The sequence below is a fragment of the Nansenia antarctica genome, assembly GCF_963989245.1.
Source record: "Nansenia antarctica genome assembly, chromosome: 1".
Classification (NCBI taxonomy): domain Eukaryota; kingdom Metazoa; phylum Chordata; class Actinopteri; order Argentiniformes; family Microstomatidae; genus Nansenia; species Nansenia antarctica.
The window spans coordinates 15,245,093-15,268,659 of record NC_137674.1 but is presented as its reverse complement, the minus strand read 5'-3'; the positions used below and the strand labels follow the sequence as shown (position 1 = coordinate 15,268,659).

Sequence of the window (23,567 nt, the reverse complement as noted above, 5' to 3'; positions counted from 1 at the left end):
TGTCATTATTGCGATGTCCACAAAAAAGACATCGCTGACGGAAGAGACTAAAAAAGGAACGTCTAAACACTACAGTGTGTTGATAACAAACGAAAAAAGATCCTTATAGCACACGCAACAGAAATAAACACAGCTGAAGGCATTGCGAGATGTGAGAATTCGCCGGCAACACAACGCGTCACCCGTACCGCGTCTAAACCACTGTTGATGACGTAGGCGCCGTGAAGGGCTGTCCCAATTCAAAGGGCTGAGATTTGAAGGGGTAGGGCTTGTGACGTATTCGAAGGCAAGGCCTTCGAATCGAGTGACACTCGAAAACGAGCCGTAGGGGTAGAAAAGGGAATTGGGATCGGGCCTAAAAGCTCTCTGGTTGTGTTTCAGGTCTCCCACATTGGCAGTCGTGATGCGCAGCGCAGCAGATCTCACAACGTGTCGATGTTGTATTTTAATCAGTCGTATACCCATCGACATGTTATAACTGTTTGTGAAGCCGCGGCAACATAGGCGTCATGGAACAACATTTCACCGATCGTATTAATTAGATCATAGACTTAATTAAGATGTCTCAATAAGAGAATAACTAGTTATTCTAATCTTCCCAATCGAAACTACATTACCTTGACATTGCTGAATGCTAGTTCCTTTGATTTCTTTTTCTGCTGTTGTCTATAGTGGCCACTTTGTTTAGAGAAAGTGCTTTTTAGTTTTTTTACATAAGTCAAGTGTATGATAAATGTGCACATTGTAGAAGTCATATAGCAAATGTCTCTAAAGCAAACATTCTTGTCATTTAGCAGACGCTTTTGATCGAAAGCGACTTACACCAAGCACGTTTGAAGTAAGTGAATCATGTAATACATCAGTCAACAATAAACAAAGAGTCCCATACATTGGACACAAAGGTTGATGCAAATATCGAATCCAACCAGCAGCTGGATCCTACTCTACAACGAACCTCATACATTCATGTCACTGAAAAGGGATGCTGAACCGATCCATTGTCTATCCCAATGATGAACAGTATGTTAGTGGGCACAGTCACAGCAGGACTCTGACAGAGAACGCTCATTCATGCAGTAGGCTCCATTGTGGGTTCGATTCCCGCTGGGACCATATATACTGAAAGAATGTATACACTCACTGCAATGTAAGTCGTTTTGGATAAAAGTGTCAGCTAAATCAGAAGAAAAAAAATCACAAGAAGAATAACGAGGAACATAGCCTTTATTTATTCCTCGTTATTCTTCTTGTGATTTGTTTTTCTAAAAGTTTTTTTTTTTCTTTCCTAACACCAGGGGAGCCACCCCTCCTAAATTTCGTTGTTTGGTACCTATACTGTAGCAATGACAATAAAGTCCATTCATTCATTCATTCATTAAATGGCATTTATTATTGTTGTTATTATTATTATTACTATTGTTAGTAGTAGTAGTATTATGTAGCTAGGCTTCAGTTTCATAAATAGATAGATTAGGATTAGCATTCATGTAGCTAGGCTTCAGTTTCATAGATAGCTAGGTAGATGGGACCATATTCCATATTAAATTCAACAGACCTTTATTGTCCACCCCTCCCACCCCTCTTAGTTATATTACCTCCATCTCTCAATATTGTATATAATTCTATTGTTTATGTGTATTAAATGTCCATCATTTAAATATGTTGAAAAAGACAAAGGTTTTCATGGAGTGTCCTATCTTTATCACACGACTGTAGTTCTAACCTGTACGGTAGGTATTGTTATGTAATGTACTAAAGTCTTCCTGTGACCCTGGCTCTGAGCTCTGCATTGTTGCATCATGTCCAGATGGCACAGGACAAGCAGCAGGTGACGCTGGGATGGCCGTCGCCAGGGACGACGGTGGCAACCCTGATGGGGAGAACCTCCTGCTTCTGGAGAACAATGGGATGGAGATGAACCAGCGCCGAGGAAAACACTGACAGACATCAGGTAGGACCATAGATACACACACACACACACACACACACACACACACACATTATTCTTGCATTAAGATGGACTCAATTCAACTTACGAGTCATTTGTTGATGACATTTTTGCATTTTAGCTCATTTTAAGAGTGTCATAGCAAAGGGTCTGAATACTTGTGTACATGAGTTATTTCTGTATTTAAATTTGAATACATTTACTGAAATTTCTAAAAACGTGTTTTCACTTTGTCATTCTGGGGTATTGTGTGTGGATTGATGGCAACTTCTTTTAATTTAATACATTTTTAAATTGAGTCTAAAACAACCAAATGTGGAAAAAGTGACGGGGTCTGAATACTTTCCGAAGGCACTGTAGATAGAAGATTCTCATTTGAGAATGATGCTTTGATTATGATAAGTAATATTCCTTAATCAGAGGCTCAGAGCCCATGTCCCCTCCACACACTAGACAAGATGGTACTGAAACACAGATTGATGCAGATATTTTATGACACCACTCAAAAACACATCATATTGTATTCACATAAACATTCAAGTTAATTTACATTCAAAAAGCACTGCTGTCTTTACCAATAGTTCAGTGGCATTCTTTTTAATTCAATCAATTAGCCTATTAGAAAACATAATTTCTCTACACTGCTCCAAACTTCTACACTTTGTGTACATTGTGCAAATTTACACTGCGCCAATCTTCAATATGTGTTTGAACTTAGAATAAACCTGGATCTAATCTAATCTAGTTGAATCTAATTTAGCAACTCATTGGTAATCTAGAGCGCACATTTCAATTCCGTATTTTCTGTTAATGATACTGTGTGCAAGAACAATGACAGGTGTAATTTTAAAAAGGAAATACATTCACACAAATAAACATACTTACACTGTACAGTGATCATTAAACATGCAGACTGACATTAAGTACCAAAGTGGAATGTGACAAGCTGAATGACCATCACTGCAATGTGGACCACTTCTACAGTAATACATGATTACTGTACAATGCTAAGAGTGTTACATTAATCATTGGCAATTACACCAAAACTTGAGACCCAAAGGTACAGTACTGAATGAAGATGTTGTAAAATAAATGTACAGCTCACACACACACACACACACACACACACACACACACACACACACACACACACACACACACACACACCTCTGGCTCATATAATACTGATAGAGACAGTCTACAAGTGTAGCTTCAAAGAGAAACTAGTGGACAGACAGACAGACAGACAGACAGACAGACAGACAGACAGACAGACGGGGCACTTAGTGCCATCGCACACTAATCGCATACAGCATAATCGCAAGGTCCCTGGTTCGACATCCCTCCTCTCTCTCACCCATCCTTCCTGTCAATCTTTAATGTCTCTATCCCAATAAAGCAGAAATGCTAAAAAAAGAATGCCAAAAAAGAAAGGGTAGACAGACATCATTTGTAGTAGTAAGTAATTGTGAGCCGTGTCATAACTGTGATGCCATAACTGTGATGTCATAACTGTGATGTGTGGATAGCCTCTTTACAACCCATTCACGCCCTCCTTCAAATCCAAGCCAGTGATCTGTACCAAGAACAGACTGACCCAGGACTTTAATCAATCAATGAGACACACTACTGTAGGCTTACAATGCATGCACACCTGGAATGTTCATGAAATTATATTATTTAAAACTGCATGTCTATACTGTACATATACAATCTTGTGACCAAAACACATTTCACTTAACTCCTTTCTAGACATAAGATGGTCTATGCTGCGCACAACCACATCACTTTAGGTAGGTGTTCTTGGGGCAGGGTCATTCATCTATGCAGCCTCATTTTCTCTAGAGGTTGTCATGTTTGAGACATTCGGTGCATTGCATGCACTCATCTCAAGAGTGGACATTTCAGAATGTACAATGATATTTACAACCTCCTCCGAGCTGAAGAAATGAAGGACAGAACAAAGGAGCTCAGAAGGATGAGCAGATACCTGGGTAGTCTGGGTATTGTCCCTCTCTCCCCCACCCATATCCCTCCCCCTTTGACCCCCCCCCGAATTCACACAATAACATTGGCTATGCCAATGACAGTGTCAGATCGAGGGAGGTTTGTTAGTGACCTGGTCGATCCAGCGCAGGAACCTGCTCACCCTCGTGTAAACTCCGGGGAAGGAGGGGTCACCGCAGCCGTGACCCCAAGAGATGACCCCCGTGAGGACCCAGCGGCCTCCCTCCCCCTGACACACCAGGGGGCCGCCGCTGTCGCCCTGGCAACTGTCCACGCGCCGGCGGTCTGACAGGCTGCCCGCGCACAGCATGCGGCGGGTGAAGCGGTCGCCGTAGCGCTTCTTACACTTCCACGCAGGCAGCAGGGGAACCCACGCCTGGAGCAGGGTGCGGGAGTACTCTGAGTCTGAGAGAGAGATGGAGGGAGAGAGAGAGAGAGGAATAGAGAGAGACAGAGAGAGAGGGAGAGAGAGAGAGAGAGAAAGAGAGAGAGAGGGATAGAGACAGAGGGACAGAGAGAGAGAGGGACAGAGAGAGAGAAGGACAGAGAGAGAGAGAGAGAGGGACAGAGAGAGAGAGAGAAAGAGAGAGGGAGGGAGAGAGAGGGAGAGAGAGGGAGGGACAGAGAGAGAGAGAGACAGAGAGAGAGAGGGAGAGAGAGAGGGACAGAGAGATAGAGACAGAGAGAGAGGGAGTGAGATAGAGACAGAGAGAGAGAGGGAGAGAGAGAGAGACAGAGAGAGAGGGAGAGAGAGGGACAGAGAGAGAGGGACAGAGAGAGAGGGAGAGAGAGGGAGAGACAAAAGGTGAGGAATGACGTGCGGCCAGAAAGAGGACCATTTCTATAATCACATTTTCTCTCATTAAGCAACACAGAGACGAAGTGGAGGTCACATAAACACAGGAATGCAGAGAGAGGCAGGGAGGTCATGATCAGAACCAAACAGAGAGAGATACACGCCCCCCCCCCCGCCCCCCACCGCCAAAGCTAAAGGTCCAGGGCTGTTTTGTTGTCCCGGTCCGTCCCTGTCTGTGCCTCATTGAAAGCCTGTGGACATCTTCTGTCCTGTAGGGTAACCAGGCAACCAATGAACCAGTAGTAGTAGTAGAGAAGCTAACGTTAATGGGGTAATCTGGAATGGGTAAATATTTTTTTTTTACTTCATTAATACTTGAATGAATTATATATAGCCATTGATTATAATCGAAGTTATGAATGCCTCAAAGAGCGTAGTTCAATTGAAAACAAACACTTGTGTGTCGCTTCAAATGATCACTTCAAAACATGGTTATGAAACTATTTTGATCTTGTGGATGGTCAGTCACTAAATGAAGTAGTGGGATGACCACCTTTGTTGTTGTTTGAATCCCAGATGAACCCTAGATGAACCTAGGAATCCAGAGGACGGTAAACAGCCTCTGATTGGACCAGTTACCTGTGATGCCCCACCCTGTGATGACACAGGCGGCCGGTCTTTTGCCCCGCTGGTTCCCTGGCTCGGGGAGGCAGGCGGAGTTGGTGTGGGGGTTAAACGCCACACAGTTGCCGTCTGTGCCTTTGAGCTTCAGCAGAGCGATGTCGTACTCCCAGCCCTGGGTGAGGTACTTCCTGTGGATGACGATCCGCTCCGGGGAGAGGCTGCGTTCGAAATCGTCCCGCTCCTCGGTGTGATAGTCGCCAAGTCTCAGCACGTAACGGGAGGGGTCCCTGCCGAACCTGAGGGAGAGAGAGGAAGAGAGAGGGACAGACAGAGAGAGAGAGAGAGGGGGGGGGGATGAAATGATGGTCAGATGTAGTTAAAGCCAAACTGAAGAAGGACATTTCAATGGTATGTGTATGATTATGGTATTGGTAATCGTATTATTATGATTATTATTATTATGATTATGATTATTATTATGACTACAAACAGGTATGACTTCGATATCTTATCAGAAGTAGGCGCATGATCGCAAAAAAAAAAAATCTGTTTAAAACAGTATGACGATATGGTCAGTGTAAATCCAACACTGACCACCAGGAGTCTCTCTGTCCCACCTCTTGAAGCAGTGTGCAGCCGTCAGGACCCAGCAGGAGTTGATGAGCGTGGCGCCACACAGCGGATGATTCCCTTTGGACTGGGACTTGAGCCACAGAGACACCTGCCATGGCCAGTCTCCCCTGACAGAACACACACACACACACACACACACACACACACACACACACACACACACACACACACACACACACACACAAGGAGGAGAGAGAACCATAGAGGTGCATTATAGCTCTATGGAATGACAAGGCTACCTAGACAATGTGTTTGCTGGTGTGCCCCCTAGAGAACTCAACTCAATTGAGCATTGAAATTTTACCGACCTCAATCTGTGTGTGTGCGTGTCTGTGTGTGTGTGTATGTGTGTGTGTGTATGTGGATGTGTATGTGGATGTGTATGTGTATGTGTATGTGTGTGTGTGTGTGTGTGTGTGTGTGTGTGTGTGCATGCATGTATGTGTGTGTGCGTGTATGTGTGTGTGTGTGCGTGTGTGTACGTGTGTGTGCATGCGTGTATGTGTGTGTGCGTGTGTGTGTATGTGTGTATGTGTGTGTGTGTGTATGTGTGTGTGTGTGTGTGTGTGTGCATGCGTGAATGTGTGTGTGCGTGCGTGTATGTGTGTGTGCGTGCGTGTATGTGCGTGCATGTGTGTGTGCATGCGTGTATGTGTGTGTGTGTGTGTGTGTATGTGTTCCTGTGTGTGTGTGTAGTACACACCTGAGGGACTTGTCCCCCCCTATGATCCTCCTCCTGCGGCGTTGTGTGTTGGGCCTCAGGCCGCAGCTCTGCGTGACGATGGCGGCGTCCCCCGCCGGCTCTGGGCCGTAGTCACAGATGACCCCGGCGTCCTCGCTGTGCCGGCAGTTGTGTGTGTCCTGCCCCTCAGCCGGACACTCCCCCAGGGAGCCCTCCGTGCCCGAGCACTTGACATTGTCCAGGTGGATGGGGCCCTGACCCTCTCCGAAGTAGGCCATGGAGCGCCCCTTAGACACCCCACTGAGGCAGCGGCAGGGAGGGGGAGGCAGAGACAGAGGGAGGGAGGGAGGGAGGGGGAGGCAGAGACAGAGGGAGGGAGGGGGAGGCAGAGACAGAGGGAGGGGGAGGCAGAGACAGAGGGAGGGAGGGAGGGAGGGGGAGGCAGAGACAGAGGGAGGGAGGGAGGGGGAGGCAGAGACAGAGGGAGGGAGGGGGAGGCAGAGACAGAGGGAGGGAGGGAGGGAGGGGGAGGCAGAGACAGAGGGAGGGAGGGGGAGGCAGAGACAGAGGGAGGGAGGGGGAGGCAGAGACAGAGGGAGGGAGGGTGAGGCAGAGACAGAGGGAGGGGAGACGAAGGTCTTTGATCAAAACGTTGCATTTATTCAGTTGGATTCCCTTGCAAGCAGAGTCAGTGCAGAGACAACTGTTTTTTCTACTAGGTCTGACTCTCTGCATGGAGACTACTTCAGGTGTGCAAAAGCCTTTTTGCTGTACTAAATCAAAGAGGGATGTTGATGACTACACTATCTGACTTGGTAGAAAAGGTATTTTACCTGGAATAAAATCAGTTTAAAAAAACAAGTGAAACAACACATCACACACAGTAGATTCATGTAGTTACCACTGGCACTCCTAACTGAGCATTCTGGGTCTATTTTTGTTGTGTGTCGAATCTGTGGATGGTTCTGTTCTTGTTGTGTGTTTTGTGATGCTCACCAAAAACTGAGGCTGTGAGCATTGCTGACTTTTATTTTGCTCTTATTTATTTATATTTTTATTTGTTGTTTTTGTTATTTGTTGTTATGTATGTTATGTATGTGGAATGATATCAGATTTGGATTTTTCTCAGCTTTTTTGTGCTGTTCCAATGCAAACAAAAGAAATAAACATGTGAATGCCAAAGCATTTGTAATTGCACCACATTTCTGGGAGAAGTGGTGCATTATCTGACAGAGGTGCCAATAAGTGCCAATAGTTTTGCCCATGACTGTAGGAGACCACATGAGAGAGAGAGTTAACCCGTACACAAAGCCCAGCTGTCTGCAGACCACGGCAGCGTTGACGTCATTCCAGCCGTCGTCACAGACACTTCCCCACTGGCCGTTCAGAAACACCTCCACTCGCCCCTCCTTCCTGCTCTCCCCTGCAACCAGCCGCACCAGGGGACCTGGGGTCACACACACACACACACACACACACACACACACACACACACACACAAATCCAGTTAGAACACAATAGAGTTTAAACATATGAAGGGCTGTGGCAGTAATAGTTAAATGTCTGGAATGAGGCTTTCTATTATTAGTCTGTGCATTGCTCATATGACATGCTGCAAAATTACAAAATCCATTTGTTATTCCATATTATTGCATATCTTTTTGGACTTTTCTTTTCTATTTCCAACAGAGAGAGGAAATAATCATCTTGACTTGATTTAAGATTTGAGTGTACTGTGTTTAAACAGGAACTCTTACCTGACGGCTAACGAAGGGACAGTGTTCTGAAGCGGAGGTGTGGGTGGGGACCTTACCTGTGACAGGTGGTAGCCCTGGCACCTCGTTGGTCTCCCCGCCCCTCTCGCACTGCACCCCTACGTCCTCGCTGTGGGAGCAGTCGTGGCGCCCCCACTCAGCGTGCAGGCAGGCCAGCAGGGTGCCCTCCGTGCCCTTACACTGCACCTCATCCAACAGGATCAGCCCTGTGCCCTGCCCGTACACTCCATCTGGAGCCACCTCTGCACGCCCTCTGCTGGACAAAACACGTCATCACCACCACAGCATCACCAACACAGCATCACCAACACAGCATCACCAACACATCATCACCAACACAGCATCACCAACACAGCATCACCAACACGTCATCACCAACACGTCATCACCAACACATCATCACCAACACAGCATCACCAACACATCATCACCAACACATCATCACCACCACAGCATCACCAACACAGCATCACCAACACATCATCACCACCACAGCATCACCAACACATCATCACCACCACGTCATCACCAACACATCATCACCAACACAGCATCACCAACACATCATCACCAACACAGCATCACCAACACGTCATCACCAACACGTCATCACCAACACAGCATCAGCGCTTTTACAACACAGGCGACTCCTTCCCTTCAGGTTAGGTGTCGTGTGTTTTTGCAGAAGGGTGTTGTCATGCCAAATAGTGTCCGCCTGCCCAAATTGGTCCGGGATGATGAATGCCTTGAGGCGTTTGTTGCTATGCCGACTCAAGCATTCCGGACATTCCAGAGTAAACTCTACCGCTCGTTGTTTCTCCATTAGCTAAACAAACTCACATCACATCAGCCAAAGTAGTGATAAATATAATTCCAATTAATACAATGACTGGATACTAGTTTCCAATCATAGCTAGCTTACTTACTTATCAAATGCACATTTGGGACAGTAATAGTTCCGTGAAATGACTGGTATGCTGCTAGATGATAAGTAAATAAGTAAGCTACCTAGCTATGATTAGAAACAAAGTAGTATCCAGTTATGGAATTATATTTATTAAACACTACTTTGGCTGATGTGATGTGTCATAACACTCCTTGTGTGAGTTAAACATAAAGTATTGGTAAAACAGTGTAATGTTGTTAACACATAAAAGTACTGTATTGCAGGGATCCCACAGAAGACTGCGATAGTGTGTGTGTGTGTGAGAGAGAGAGAGAGAGAGAGAGAGAGAGAGAGAGAGAGAGAGAGAGAGAGAGAGAGAGAGAGAGAGAGAGAGAGAGAGAGAGAGCCGACCCACCTGAAACCTAGCTGCCGACACACCACCTGAGCATGGAGCTCAGTCCAGTTGTCGTCACACACCGTGCCCCAGTCCCCGGAGTGGTACACCTCCAGACGGCCCTCCCAGGGACAGTCTGCCCCCACCAGCCTCACTACACCATCTACACAACATGTGGGCATGTAGAAACAAGCACTTAAAATGACATTACATTATAGTCTGTTGCGTGTGTTTGTGTGTGTGTGTGTGTGTGTGTGTGTGAGTGTGTGTGTGTTTGTGTGTCTGTGTGTGTGTGTGTTTATGTGTGTGTGTGTGTGTGTGTGTGTGTGTGTACATCTAGCCCAGTCCTCACCAGTATAAGGGTTACAGGCCTCACCAGTATAAGGGTTACAGTCTCACCAGTATAAGGGTTACAGGACACCCCAGCGTCCTCCATGTGGTCACAGTTGTGCAGCTCCCAGGTGTTGTGAGGACACTCCTCCAGAGACAGCTCGTTGCCGGTGCACTGGACCCCGTCCAGGAAGATGGTCCCAGAGCCCTGCCCAAAATGGGCCCACGTCCAGGCCTTTGGGACACCACTGGGTGGATGGACAGACAGACGTAACCATTTAAAGGAGCGCACATGAAGTGTCCCTCCCCTCTGGCCACCAGACTAGATTGCAATTACAATGAACTGTTTATTTGACTTCTTCTTCTTCTTTTGACTAGTCAACTGCAGACCCATGTATATGCCCCAACTTCAACTGAAGATCACATGATGAAGAAATATAGTCAATATAATAGAGAGAGGGTGTGTGTGTGTGTGTGTGTGTGTGTGTGTGTGTGTGTGTGTGTGTGTGTGTGTGTGTGTGTGTGTGTGTGTGTGTGTGTGTGTGTGTGTGTGTGTGTGTGTGTGTGTGTGTGTGTGTGTGTGTGTGTGTGTGTGTGTGTGCGCGCGCGCGTGCGTTCATGCGTGCACATCCAAGTGCATGTGTGTGTGTGTAGCATCTCTCCAATTGTTGACTGTATGACATCAGAATAACCAGCTGCCTCCTCTCCCCTTGCAGAGCAACTAAACAAAACACTGTCGGCCATCAAATATTAATGTCTTCATCTATATTAATATAGTTCACTCAGTGTGAACATTGAAGTGTAAATAAAGGCTCCCCTTGCAGGAGTACATCCTGTTTAGAGTGCTAAAGCAGCTTCAATCCTGGGAACCCAGTTCACAACCACCACAAGCCGCTGATACAGCTTCAACATCTGGAAAAAACATCTGGCCAACATTCTGATTTCTATGTGCACACCCAGGGCATTGAGAAAGGTGACATGAATCAGTGATAGTTTGCAGACAGTCTTGTCCCCTAATTTCCATCAAACCAGGAAGTGATTTGAAACTAAAATCTAAATGCTTTTTATTTTCAACTGAGAGCAGAATAGACACCCACTGCAGTTGCTTGACGATTGCAACATAAACTCAGATTTTTACTCAGATTTTTTTGCAAATGCTGCTCACCCCAGGCCTAGCTGCCGACAGACCACATCTGCGTCGATGTCATCCCACTGGTCATCACAGATGGTCCCCCATCTCCCGTTACGGTAAACCTCCACACGGCCCTCAAAATCCTCCAGGCCACCAACCAGCCTCAAGGGGGCGCCATTGCCTGAGAAAGACAACAGAAAGGAACCAACAGTTACGGTAAGTGTTCTTTTCAGTTACCAGTATGAGCCAATTAAAGGCCAGTCTCCTTAATTAATGCAAATCACAATAGGTAACTAACTACTCAATATGACGAGTAAATAAATACATAAATAAAGCCATTCCACCACCAGAGACAAACCACTAAATCCGGTGACCCCCTGACTCTCAATGTGTTTAGTTCAAAGCACCGACAAGACACGCAAACTATGTGGGAGAGGAAGGGAGGGGAGGGAGGGGCAGGTCAGATATACCGCGCTCAGTATGTGAGGCCCTGGCTGAGAAGGAGATTTGTGTGTGTGTATGTGCCCCCTGGGACCCCCTCCCGCAGAGCCTCAGGGCTCTCAGATAGCTCTCTCCCTCCTAATGTTCCAGACTGAATAATTCACTGCAACACGCTAAATATACTCAGGGTCTACTCTACCTCCCGCGTTCTAACGCACATATGCACACAAGCGTGCGCATCCACACACACACACACACACACACACACATACACACATACACACACATACACATACACATACACATACACATACACATACACATACACATACACATACACACACACACACACACACACACACACACCGTAGAAGGCATGAGAGCATTCTGGCAGAGTTCTGTAAACATCATGGGAATGACACTGCATCAACATCATGCACTGCTCAGAGCACATTGTTTTGTTCCTGTTGTAACTTGGCTGTGTTTGTGGTATGGAGATGAGGACAGGCCAGAGAATCCTAGTTATGAATCTCACCCTCTGGACCACATCCAGTACAGTACAGCTCAGGACTGTGATAGGAGGAGGATGTTGTAGCTCCGATGAAGAAAGAATGGGAACACAGCTTCTCTCGCTTGAAACATATGGCTTCTCTACATGTTATATACTGTACATCTGATGTACATTGATTCTAAAAAGCTAACTTGCTGCGTTTTCATACATGACATTCGTGTATTACATGTGCTTGTAGTACTGCCTTTATTTACCAGCTATTTAACTACTGTTAAAATATGTAAATACAATGACACAAATGAAGAGTTAATCCAATGACACAAACACAGGGTGACAGCATGCTAACTAGCTAGTTGAAGGGAGGGAAAAGCAGGTGAAATGAGACGAGAGGAAAGAGGGATAGACATAGACATAGAGATGGATTAGAACAGACAAATGGATAGATTTAGATTAGATTAGATCAATAGGCCGGTAATGGCGGCGTGCTGAGAAGACGTGTTTTTCTCAGCTCCACTAAAACAGCTAAAGAACTCTGTTATAAACCTAGCTTGTATCCACAAAAGAACTATGTTATAAACCTAGCTTGTATCCACAAAAGAACTCTGTTATAAACCTAGCTTGTATAAACCTAGCTTGTATCCACAAAAGAACTCTGTTATAAACCTAGCTTGTATCCACAAAAGAACTCTGTTATAAACCTAGCTTGTATCCACAAAAGAACTCTGTTATAAACCTAGCTTGTATCCACAAAAGAACTCTGTTATAAACCTAGCTTGTATCCACAAAAGAACTCTGTTATAAACCTAGCTTGTATCCACAAAAGAACTCTGTTATAAACCTAGCTTGTATCCACAAAAGCCAGTTAGTTATACCACTCCTGAAAGTTCGGGATGTCGACTGCACCAGGAAAAGTGAATAAAGTTTGCGCAGAGAACCTGCAATCTAAATTGATAGACTTCAGCTTGCCTAATATAAGAACAGTGGGGAAGCTAAAGCTGACGTGATGCCTGATGCACGCACACACCAATGCCACAACAAGTTCCTACTATGTACTACTATGTGTTTCAACATAAATGGCAATAAGTGTTATCTCAATCTAAATTTGAATCTGAATCTGGATCTGAATATTCTCAAAGCTATCAAAGATCCGAAGGCTGACTCTGCAAACGGATTTGACGGAACATTGGTCGCAATTGAAGGAGTGAGAAAGGATATGGGAGGAGAGTGTAAAGGGCTCTGCACACAGAGTGCGATTTCTGTTGCGCATCAACGTTCCATTTTGAAGTTTGAATGGAAGTCTATGAGAGCATCGCATTTACCCGCACACGGCCCCGATTTTAATCGCACGGCGAACATTCGATTCCATTCATTTTGAATGGGACAAAGCAGTGCGACAAAACTCGCACGCCGTGTGCTTTGTCCCATTCAAAATGAATGGAATCGAATGTTCGCCGTGCGATTAAAATCGGGGCCGTGTGCGGGTAAATGCGATGCTCTCATAGACTTCCATTCAAACTTCAAAATGGAACGTTGATGCGCAACAGAAATCGCACTCTGTGTGCAGAGCCCTTAAAGGGCTCTGACACAGAAATCGCACTCTGTGACACAGAAATCGCACTCTGTGTGCAGAGCCCTTAAAGGGCTCTGCACACAGCGTGCGATTTCTGTTGCGCATCAACGTTCCATTTTGAAGTTTGAATGGAAGTCTATGAGAACATCGCATTTACCCACACACGGCCCCGATTTTAATCGCACGGCGAACATTCGATTCCATTCATTTTGAATGGGACAAAGCACACGGCGTGCGAGTTTTGTCGCACTGCTTTGTCCCATTCAAAATGAATGGAATCGAATGTTCGCCGTGCGATTAAAATCGGGGCCGTGTGTGGGTAAATGCGATGTTCTCATAGACTTCCATTCAAACTTCAAAATGGAACGTTGATGCGCAACAGAAATCGCACGCTGTGTGCAGAGCCCTTAAGGAGCGTATTACAAACGCAGAGGTCCGTATTTCCAACACGAAAGATGAAGTGATTAGCCTCCAGGCTAAGGTCCGCTCACTTGAAGGGAAAAAATAAGAACTGGAAGACAAAGTTACAGATCTGGAAGCGAGGTCCCGACACTCTCATTTGAGACTGGTTAACCTACAGGAGGGAGAGGAGGGAGACGACGCCTGCTCCTTTCTTGAGAAATGGATTCCGGAGACACAAACTTACACTAGAGAGAGCTCATTGGGTTGGTCAGAGACGGGAGTGCAACGCACCCCAGAGAACCATGATTCTGATATTCCTGAATGATAGAGACAAGGTGGCTGTATTAAGAGCAGCCAGAGCCCAAAAACTAATTCTACACAGGGACCAACCAGTCCGTTTTTACCCAGACCTGGTGGCAGGAGTGCACAAGACGCAGAAGGAATTTGACTCGGCCAGACAGAAACATGGGGATAAAACAGGGCGTGCTGATCCCGACTAGATAGCTGGTGACATATAAGGACTAGATAGCTGGTGACATATAAGGACAAAACACAAACTTTCGGTACACCGACAGAAGTGGAAAGTTTCACCAGACAAATTCGAGAAGAGAAGGGGAGTGGAGAAGTATGGGACACTGCTTGTTTTGATAACGAGCAACGTTAAGTTGCTCATTGTCATGTGCAAACTTGCTATGTTGGTCTACAGACAGCTTCAGTGTCATGCTCTTCTTTGATTATGTTGCAATTACTTTACCAGCGTATTAAGCTGAGACATCCAAATGGTACACCAGAAATAATGGTACACCCACTATGAAACGTTGATGTGAATAGGCATGTCCGTTCTACTCATTCTATTTGTATGGTACCCATGACAGATTGCCCTTTTAAGATTGGTGACCTTGTCCCATGGTATGTACTATATCTGTGTACGTGTAGCATGTGAGATGTTCTGGGTTCACCAACACCCTTACCCTCAGGCACAGCGCACACCACCCCCGCTTCATTGCCATGGTTACAGTCACTGGTGACAAACTTCCTGCTCCGACATTCCATCAAAGCGTTCTCGTTGCCTCGGCAACCCAGACGTTCGTAGTGGAAGAGTCCGGAGCCGGGTCCGAAGTAGGAGTGTTGGAGGGCCGTGCCGATCTCCCTGCGGACGGACGGACGGACAGAAAGACAGACGAGAGAATCTAAGAGAGACAATAAGAGACATCTGAAAAACACTCTCTTTCTACACATGCAAGCACATAGACACACACACACACACAGAGACACAGAGAAACAGGGGCTCTTACCCCAATCCGAGCTGTCTGCAGATCACACTGGCGTCCCGGTCGGTCCAGTGTGTGTCACATACCGCCCCCCACTGGCCGTTTAGGTACACCTCCAGGCGACCGCTCTTAAGAGAAGGTCCGCCTATCAACCTAGCAACGCCTGGAGAGGGGGAAGAAGGCAGAGGAGAAGGCATTTAAAGGAGGGCAGGGACACCAGGGTGGTCTCACTTGTCCCTGTCCCACAAGTGAGACCACTCTCTCACGCACACACCCATCAACAACAGACAGGAGATTTGACGTGCGAGTGCTCAGTCATAAACCAGAAATCCCAAAGTGATGATTATGCCTAGATAATTGCATATATCGCCCTTGGTTTATGGGTTTGGTGTCTTGCAACCGTTTTTTTATATTTCAACCTGACGGGCATACACCAGACACACTCACGCACCCCCACACACACACACCCACACTCTCACTCTCTATCTCTCTCATACACAGTCAGCACATCTTGAGAAAGGTGAAGAGTTGGAAAGAGAAAGCTAGACACAGGCAGAGGGGCTAGACAGAGGCAGACAGATAATCACAGCAAACACAGATGCAGCTAAACAGATTTCAACACCACTGTATAGCCTTCGGGCACATACAGGCAAGGTGCTGACAGGTCACAACAAAGACAGCTGGTTGGCTAATGGGCAGACACCGTCCCTGAGGGGGCGGGATCACAGAGAGCACAATGTCAGCGGCCTGACGGATAGGTGGAAAACACAGTGGGTGGAGCTGAGTGACTGACAGGCAGACAGGAGGCTATATTGAGGTGTAGACAGATTGAGGAGACAAAACCACGCGAACAAGCAAGCACACACGCAAGCATACATACACACACACACACACACACACACACACAGACAGACACAGGCACACATTTATAGACTATTTAACACAGACATTGATATCCTGCCAGAGACAGTGACACACACACAGCAGTATTTACAATAATGGAGGACCCCCTTAGAAGACAATAGGGTGAACCTCAAAAGGGTTTTAGGTTACACTACATAGCTTACATCCGTTTTTTTACCCTGAATGTTATTGTTTTCTTTGACATTTACAGTGTATACTATATACTACTTTTATATATCCTAAGGAATTCACTGAAACAGGCGCCAGTACCGGAACCAGGAAAGAAGGTCAGATAAATATTAGCAGGATATCAGATGAAGGTAGGAGGACAGTGGATGAAACAAACACAAGCGTAGCCACCAGATAGAAACCCCATTAGACTAAACCGAATGATAAGAAAACAAAAAGAAAATTACCTGACACATTGGAAAGAATCAACCAAAAACTAGAGCAAAATGGAATGCTATTTGGCTCTAAACAGAGTATACACAGTGGCAGAATACCTGAGTACTGTGACTGATCCAAGACTAAGGACATTCTTGACTATTTACAGACTCAGTGAGCACAGCCTCGCCATCGAGAGAGGCCGCCACAGGCAGACCTGGCTCCCAAGACCAGACAGACACAAAATGAGGTGGAAACAGAGCTGCATTTTTTAACTACCTGCCAACTGTAGAAAGACATCAGAGACACATACTTCCCACAGATTACAAACACCCAAAAAGATTGGCAAGGTGTCCTTGGGGAAGACACTGAACTCCAAATTGCTCCCAATGAGCGGGCCGGCGCCTTGCACGGTAGCTTTCCGCCATTGGTGTGTGAATGTGTGCGTGAATGGGTGAATGAGAGGTAATTGGAAAGCGCTTTGGAATAAGGCGCTACATAAGTCAGTCCGTTTCTAAGATACGTACCCTGGTGGCAGTCACAGTAGGCCCAGCCGATGGCTCCGGAGCTCTGTCTGAAGAAGCACCAGGGGTTGGACTCTCTGTCAGGGTTCCTGCAGTAGCTGTGGGCCCCCAGGCCCCGTCCGGGGTACTGCAGGACGTAGTCGGGGAACTCGGTCCACGTCAGACAGGGCGAACCCGAGTCTGTCTGGGCCACGGAGCCGTTGTAGTAGCCCAGCTCAGTGAAGCCCTCTGAACAGGACAGGGGCGCTGTCGAAGACAGGGGACACGTCATACAGGGCCAGGGATTAGGTTCATGGTTGTTTCAGTACGTTGTTGTAGGGTCAATAGAATTCACATGGGTGTGGTGGTTGCCTTGTAACTACGGAATCAGAAGTGGGTTTGCACATTGTAGAATATTACTAAACCGTACTAAATCTAAATGATCTGTTTGTGACGAATGCACACAACAAGGGATTGAGTAGAATTCAGTACAACTTTGTGTATCATAATTAGCCCCATTACATTCTCCTCTCCTCTCCTCTCCTCTCCTCTCCTCTCCTCTCCTCTCCTCTCCTCTCCTGTCCTCTCCTCTCCTCTCCTCTCCTCTCCTCTCCTCTCCCCTCCTCTCCTCTCCTCTCCTCTCCCCTCCTCTCCTCTCCTCTCCTCTCCTCTCCATCTCCTCTCCTCTCCTCTCCCTCCATCTCTCTCTCTCTCTCTCTCTCTCTCTCTCTCTCTCTCTCTCTCTCTCTCTCTCTCTCTCTCTCTCTCTCTCAGAGGTAGAGTAGAGGTGCAGGAGTGTGCCACCTGGCTGGACAGACTGACAGCACTGTGCTGCAGTGCAGAGGCCAGGGTATTTGTGTCGGTCTGCTTTGCGCTGAGTCACAGAGCGTGGCGGACTACCTGGGAACCTCAAGCCTCACTGCAGCCACACTGTGTGTGTGTGTGTGTGTGTGTGTGTGTGTATGTAGGTGTATTGACATCCTGATTCCTTGCCATGTACCCTACATTGAAGGTAAAAAATGCATTGTGTTACTGCTATTGTTTCAATATTAGATATTAGACATTCAAAAGCTCAATAACTGTTTTTACGCTGTCCTTTGCATGAGTTTGATCACAGCTGATACATAACACATTTGGAGTCAACAAATATGTGACATGTTCTAGTTCTTTTATGTCGGCAACCAATCAAAATGTTCAGACTTTTCTTCTGAAACGCGCTCCAGTACATGACTCACCTTCAAAGAGCAAAGCCAAACGCATGTTATCCTCTCAGAAGGGAGCGCCCACATTTCCAACTCGGTTTTCTCACATTTCAATCAGTATTTTGGGGATTAATCCTCTGAGTCACCACTGAAATTGTGTTTGTTTCCACATGCAGTACACAAAAGTACACCTCAAAAAATCTCTCTGATTTCTCCCATTCCATTTCCTCTGTGTGGCATACATACAGTTATGACTATGTGTTTATATGAATATAATATACATACAGATATGAACATGTGGTCACACATCAAGTGGGTGCCAGAGGCTCAAAGGTTAACAATGGCCTTATTAGGTGAGATGACAGGAACACACAAATCCTTAAACACACCCAAACACCTACAGGTTCCCACTCACACAGGCACAGGTTCAAGTTCATGGAAACACAAACTCTCTCTCAAACAAACAAACTCTAACTATATATCTAATACAAGTAGCAGATATCTTGAGATATCTCAAGCAAAAGTGCTATAATATAGAATCAAATATACAATATTATTGTGTATGCATGGTTTCATGCAAATGAGTTGGAGAGTTAATCTAGGAGTGTGTGTATTGAGAGCGGGTAGCTGCATATTGACGTGGGTGGCAGAAAAAGGCTTCAGTTCCGTGCATGGTTAAACAAGTTCTAAAAGCGTATATCACATTCTACTCTCGACAGGCCCAGGTTTATAGTCCAGCAACAAAAGGAAGCAATCATCTCACAGCAATAAATAAGAATAACACCATAAATAAGTACCGGTACCTAGTCTATAGAATATATTTGTAATAACTGTTCAAATGAATAAAACAAACAAAGTACTTAGGTCCACTGAAGAAGTGTGGGCGGGGTTCTTTTCAGGGGAGGGTTGGGGCAGGGAGAAAAAAATGGATTATAAATGATGCAAGCAGCCAGTGGTGGGCCGTGTATTTTACACCAAGGCCTTCGGTGATCTCCTCCCACAGTTAAACCGCCTTTGAATAACCTGAACATGACACTAGGGCTATAGGCTCTTGACATTTGACATTACCACCCCATATTCACAGTGACAGTAGCATGAAAGATAACACTGGGTTCATCAACAACATCGTTGTTCTTCAACAGCAAAGGGGATTCACTCGAAATTCTCAAGGCCTCAAGGGTATATTCTTCACCCGGAGCACAGGTGGAATATCTGATTGGATAAAAGCTCTAATTTATATGAGTTGCAACTGAGGGAGAGAGTAGCAATGAAATTACGTTATTAGACTGATGGGAACGAACTTATACTTCTGCAAGCAATGCTATTGAACAGAAGTAAAATTATTTTATTTTAAAAAAAAATCTGTATACACTCACCGAACACTTTATTAGGAACACTACTACTAACACTGGGTAGGGCCTCCCTATGCTCTAAAAACAGTCCCAACTGTTCGTAGCATTGATTCCACAAGATGTTCCACGACATTCCTTTCAGATTCTGATGACATGTCCATGATGACATGATTGCATCACACAATTCCTGCACATTTTTCAGGTGCACTTTCAAGCTGTTCTACCGTATCCCAAAGGTGTTCTATTGGATTCAGATCCGGTGACTGGGAAGGCCACTGAAGAACATTGAACTCATTGTCATGTTCATGAAACCAGTTTGAGCCGACCTTTGCTTTGTGACATGGTGCATTATCATGTTGGAAGTAGCCATTAGAAGATGGGTACATTGTGGCCATGAAGGGATGCACATAGTCAGCAACAATACTCAAATAGACTGTGGCATTCAAGCGATGATTGATTGGTATTGATTGGCCCAAAGTGTTCCAAGAAAACATTCCCCACAGCATTACACCACCTAAATGAACGACAAGGTGCACAGGTGTTCCTAATAAAGTGTTCGGTGAGTGTATTCTTATTGGATAGAGACAATGGAGAGTGACCAGAAAGTATAATGGAGAGGGCATGTCAGCAAGGCATGGGCCGAATTCGACTCGACCACTGGACCACCCTAGGCCACGTCAAAGTCTCTTAAGACAGAGGGCCTTGTTTAAACCAGGGCTCGTCTCATTTCCATAAGTGAACGACCCAACATGAGGCAACCTGGTAGGAATCTTATGCTGTCTGAGCCTGAACTAGGAGTGTTGGGGCGTGGGGTGGCTGAGAGGGGGTTGGGGGGTCTGGTAGAGAGCTGGATATTAGGATCCTGCCCAGGGGGGATCTAAAAAAGATTTGGACCTGCCCGGGCTTGGAGGGGAGGTGACGGTTAAGAGACAGCCTCGTGTCTGAGCTGAAATGCATGCCCCCGCCCACACTCTTTATTACCCATTCATTATTATATTATGCTTGTATTCATATTACTTGACAAGCTGAAAGAGAGATCAACTGTCCCCTGTATCTACAGAATAATCTTCTATGAGTTGTGCTATCAAGTTTCTCTGTCAGCTGCAGGGACCAGGCTTGGATGAATCCTTCCCTCACAGTCAGAAGAGATAACGTCGTTTTCAAAAGAAAAGGCAGCTCGCATTTTCAAAGGCCAAGCCAAGCCAAGCCAAGCCAAGGCTGGGGATGTGGCTCTTGGCTGTGGATGAGATGTTTTTGGACCGAGGGTAAAGAATGACCTTCCCAGAAGTACCCTGAAGCTAAGAGAGGGTGAGAGGGAGAGAGAGAGAGAGAGAGAGAGAGAGAGAGAGAGAGAGAGAGAGAGAGAGAGAGAGAGAGAGAGAGAGAGAGAGAAGCATTGCCAGTCTCATCCTTCAGGGGCCAGGATCAGATTCACCATCTGACTATCAGAATCACTGGTGACATCAAAGCACTTGCTAATAACCACTTTTGAAGAGGAAGGGGGCATTTTCTGATAAAGGGCCTACTCAAGCACCTACTCAGCACCTTTGATGTTGAAAGACATTTTTTTAAACTTGCTGAACAAATAACAAATCTTTATCTCACACCCAACAACAATCGACAAGGTGTTGCAGATTCACGTAATGATGGGTAATTTCTGTTTTTGTACGACTAAAGGGCATCACAATGTTACATGGTCAAGCACAATGATGGATTGGAATCATGCAGAGAATAGGTGTCTACCTGCACTCTGCACAGCATTTAAGTAGCCGTCTTGAGAGATGACCTGAGAAAAAAAAAAAGCAACAAAAAAAAGCAACAGAAAATCAAAACAATATACAACTGTAAAAAGGCTTCGACATGGAATCCAAAACGGTTCATCGTGGGAGCCAAAATTATTCTTCAAAGGTTTCTCCCGTGGGATCAGTGTGTATCCTGAAATGTCCATTAATTAACACAGAAAGCAGGAGCTTTGCTCTCTTTCTCGTAATCAGCATATTAGTCAGTTATATCATGTCACTGTAAACTCTTCAGATCAGACTAAACGACATGTAGCCTATACTGTTATTATTATATGCATGTGGATCTCAACGGTGTTTGCGTTGTGTTAACCAATGCATGCCTCCTCTTTCTGTTTTCCATTAGTTTGCTGTGCCACCAGAGACTGGGAGCAGGGGGCATAAAACGTCTCTGTAGAAAGCAAGGTTCATATAAAAGCGTGCCGTTAATGAATGTAACGAATTAACATAGGCCACTGAAATCAATAATGCAAGGCGTGGAAAAGAAAGCACGCGACAATGCAATGTCTTGGAGTGCTTCAGGCAGGCAGCTGAACGCTCATAAGGCGCCTGTCAATCACGACAGCAGAGCTGAGAGCTTGAAGCAACGATCTGTAGCCCAGGGCTCTAACTCAAACAGCATACATGTGCTGTCGTCTCGACTTTATCTTTAGGCTATAATAGCCAATGGAAGCTGGATCTCAGGGCAATTAAGGCACTGAAAAGAAATCTAATGACGCACGATCTGCGCAGGATACAATAGGACCATGTTCATCCCATTCTCGGTCACAAAGAAATGATGTTGATAAGATCCAAATTCATAACTGTCCGTGGCTTTAATTTATTGCAAATGTTGCCGTCTGTTCTGTTCTGTGTGACAGCCTTCACACGCTATTCAAGCCTTTACTCCCAAATGATAGTCAGGTTAGGTATAAAACTAATAGCCTGCCTGGACATAGTATCCGAATTATTTCAATGACAACAAACTGATCTCTGTGTTGTACAGGGTGTGTTGCAGCCAATGGTTGGTTGTGACTGTCAAGTTTTTTGTTTTGTTTAGGATCAGTTATAATACAATAAATACGTTTTTGCGTATACTCTACTCTTACTGTAGGCCTATTCTACACTCTCAATTAAAAAATGTGGCGGTCATAAAGGGTGAAATCCCAAAAGCATAACCTAATGAGTGTGCACATAATATCATCCATTCAGACGATGTGTGACCCAGTTGGGACGCACAGCTTTACTTGCCCCACACGGGAGGTGCCAGTAGGTGCCAAGCTCAGCACAACTGCAATTACGCATAAGTGTACTCAAGCTTGACTTGCGCGAACCGGCTATGTAGGCTACATTGATATTAGTAAAAACATGGCATAAATTAGTCTGAATAGCCTATAGCCTATCTGTGTTTAGCTTTATGTTGTCAGGACTCAATACAGTCCATTACAAACAGAAAGAAAATGCGTCGATCACAGACATGGTTACACATGTAAAACTGTAGGCGACATACATACCTCTCCAGAAAGTAACAGCAGAAAACACCATGTCGCCGTAGACAGCGACAAGACCCCCGTTACATATTCCTTGTCCATCCTGGTAAATGTGTCATTTCCCGGGCCATGAGCCCATCACCTTCGCTCCACTATAATAAGCCGATGCGAGGAACCACTGACGGGCCAGTATGGAGAAACGAGTCCGCTACAAAGTTTAGCGCTGCGGAGGACAATGAGCCGATCTATCTGTTTTTTCCGGGTCTGGAAAACGATGAAAAAATGATCGAAACTCCTATATATTACACAGCCCGAGATCAGCCACGCTCAAAACCTAGTCTATAAATGCAGAGTTCCCTGGTGGGGAAATGTCACTGAAAGAAGACACCGGTGAAAGGCAGTCTGTCTGCCTATATGTCTATAAGAATAAACACACGTAATTGTGTTGCACTTTAGAGGGGCGTCGCTGCAGCGCACTGGATGCGCGTAACGGGGGAATTACGGATCATTTGATTTACCAGGATGGTCTCATAAAATCGTTACTTTTGTAGGA

General features: G+C 45.6%; 1 protein-coding gene across 1 annotated transcript; it reads right to left on the bottom strand.

Annotated features, from left to right (window-relative positions):
* Positions 1-4,040: 4,040 nt before the first annotated feature.
* On the bottom strand, positions 4,041-23,116 carry LOC308158975 (neurotrypsin; the record flags this gene model as incomplete). The annotated part of the gene is made up of 14 exons (XM_080532695.1): positions 4,041-4,360; positions 5,391-5,671; positions 5,993-6,115; positions 6,712-6,990; positions 7,996-8,137; positions 8,504-8,718; positions 9,767-9,908; positions 10,145-10,323; positions 11,241-11,388; positions 15,103-15,281; positions 15,427-15,565; positions 17,217-17,459; positions 21,490-21,532; positions 23,102-23,116. The coding sequence occupies 14 exons, from the start codon at positions 23,114-23,116 to the stop codon at positions 4,041-4,043; spliced, it is 2,448 nt and encodes an 815-aa protein (XP_080388821.1).
* Between the last annotated feature and the right edge of the window lie 451 nt (positions 23,117-23,567).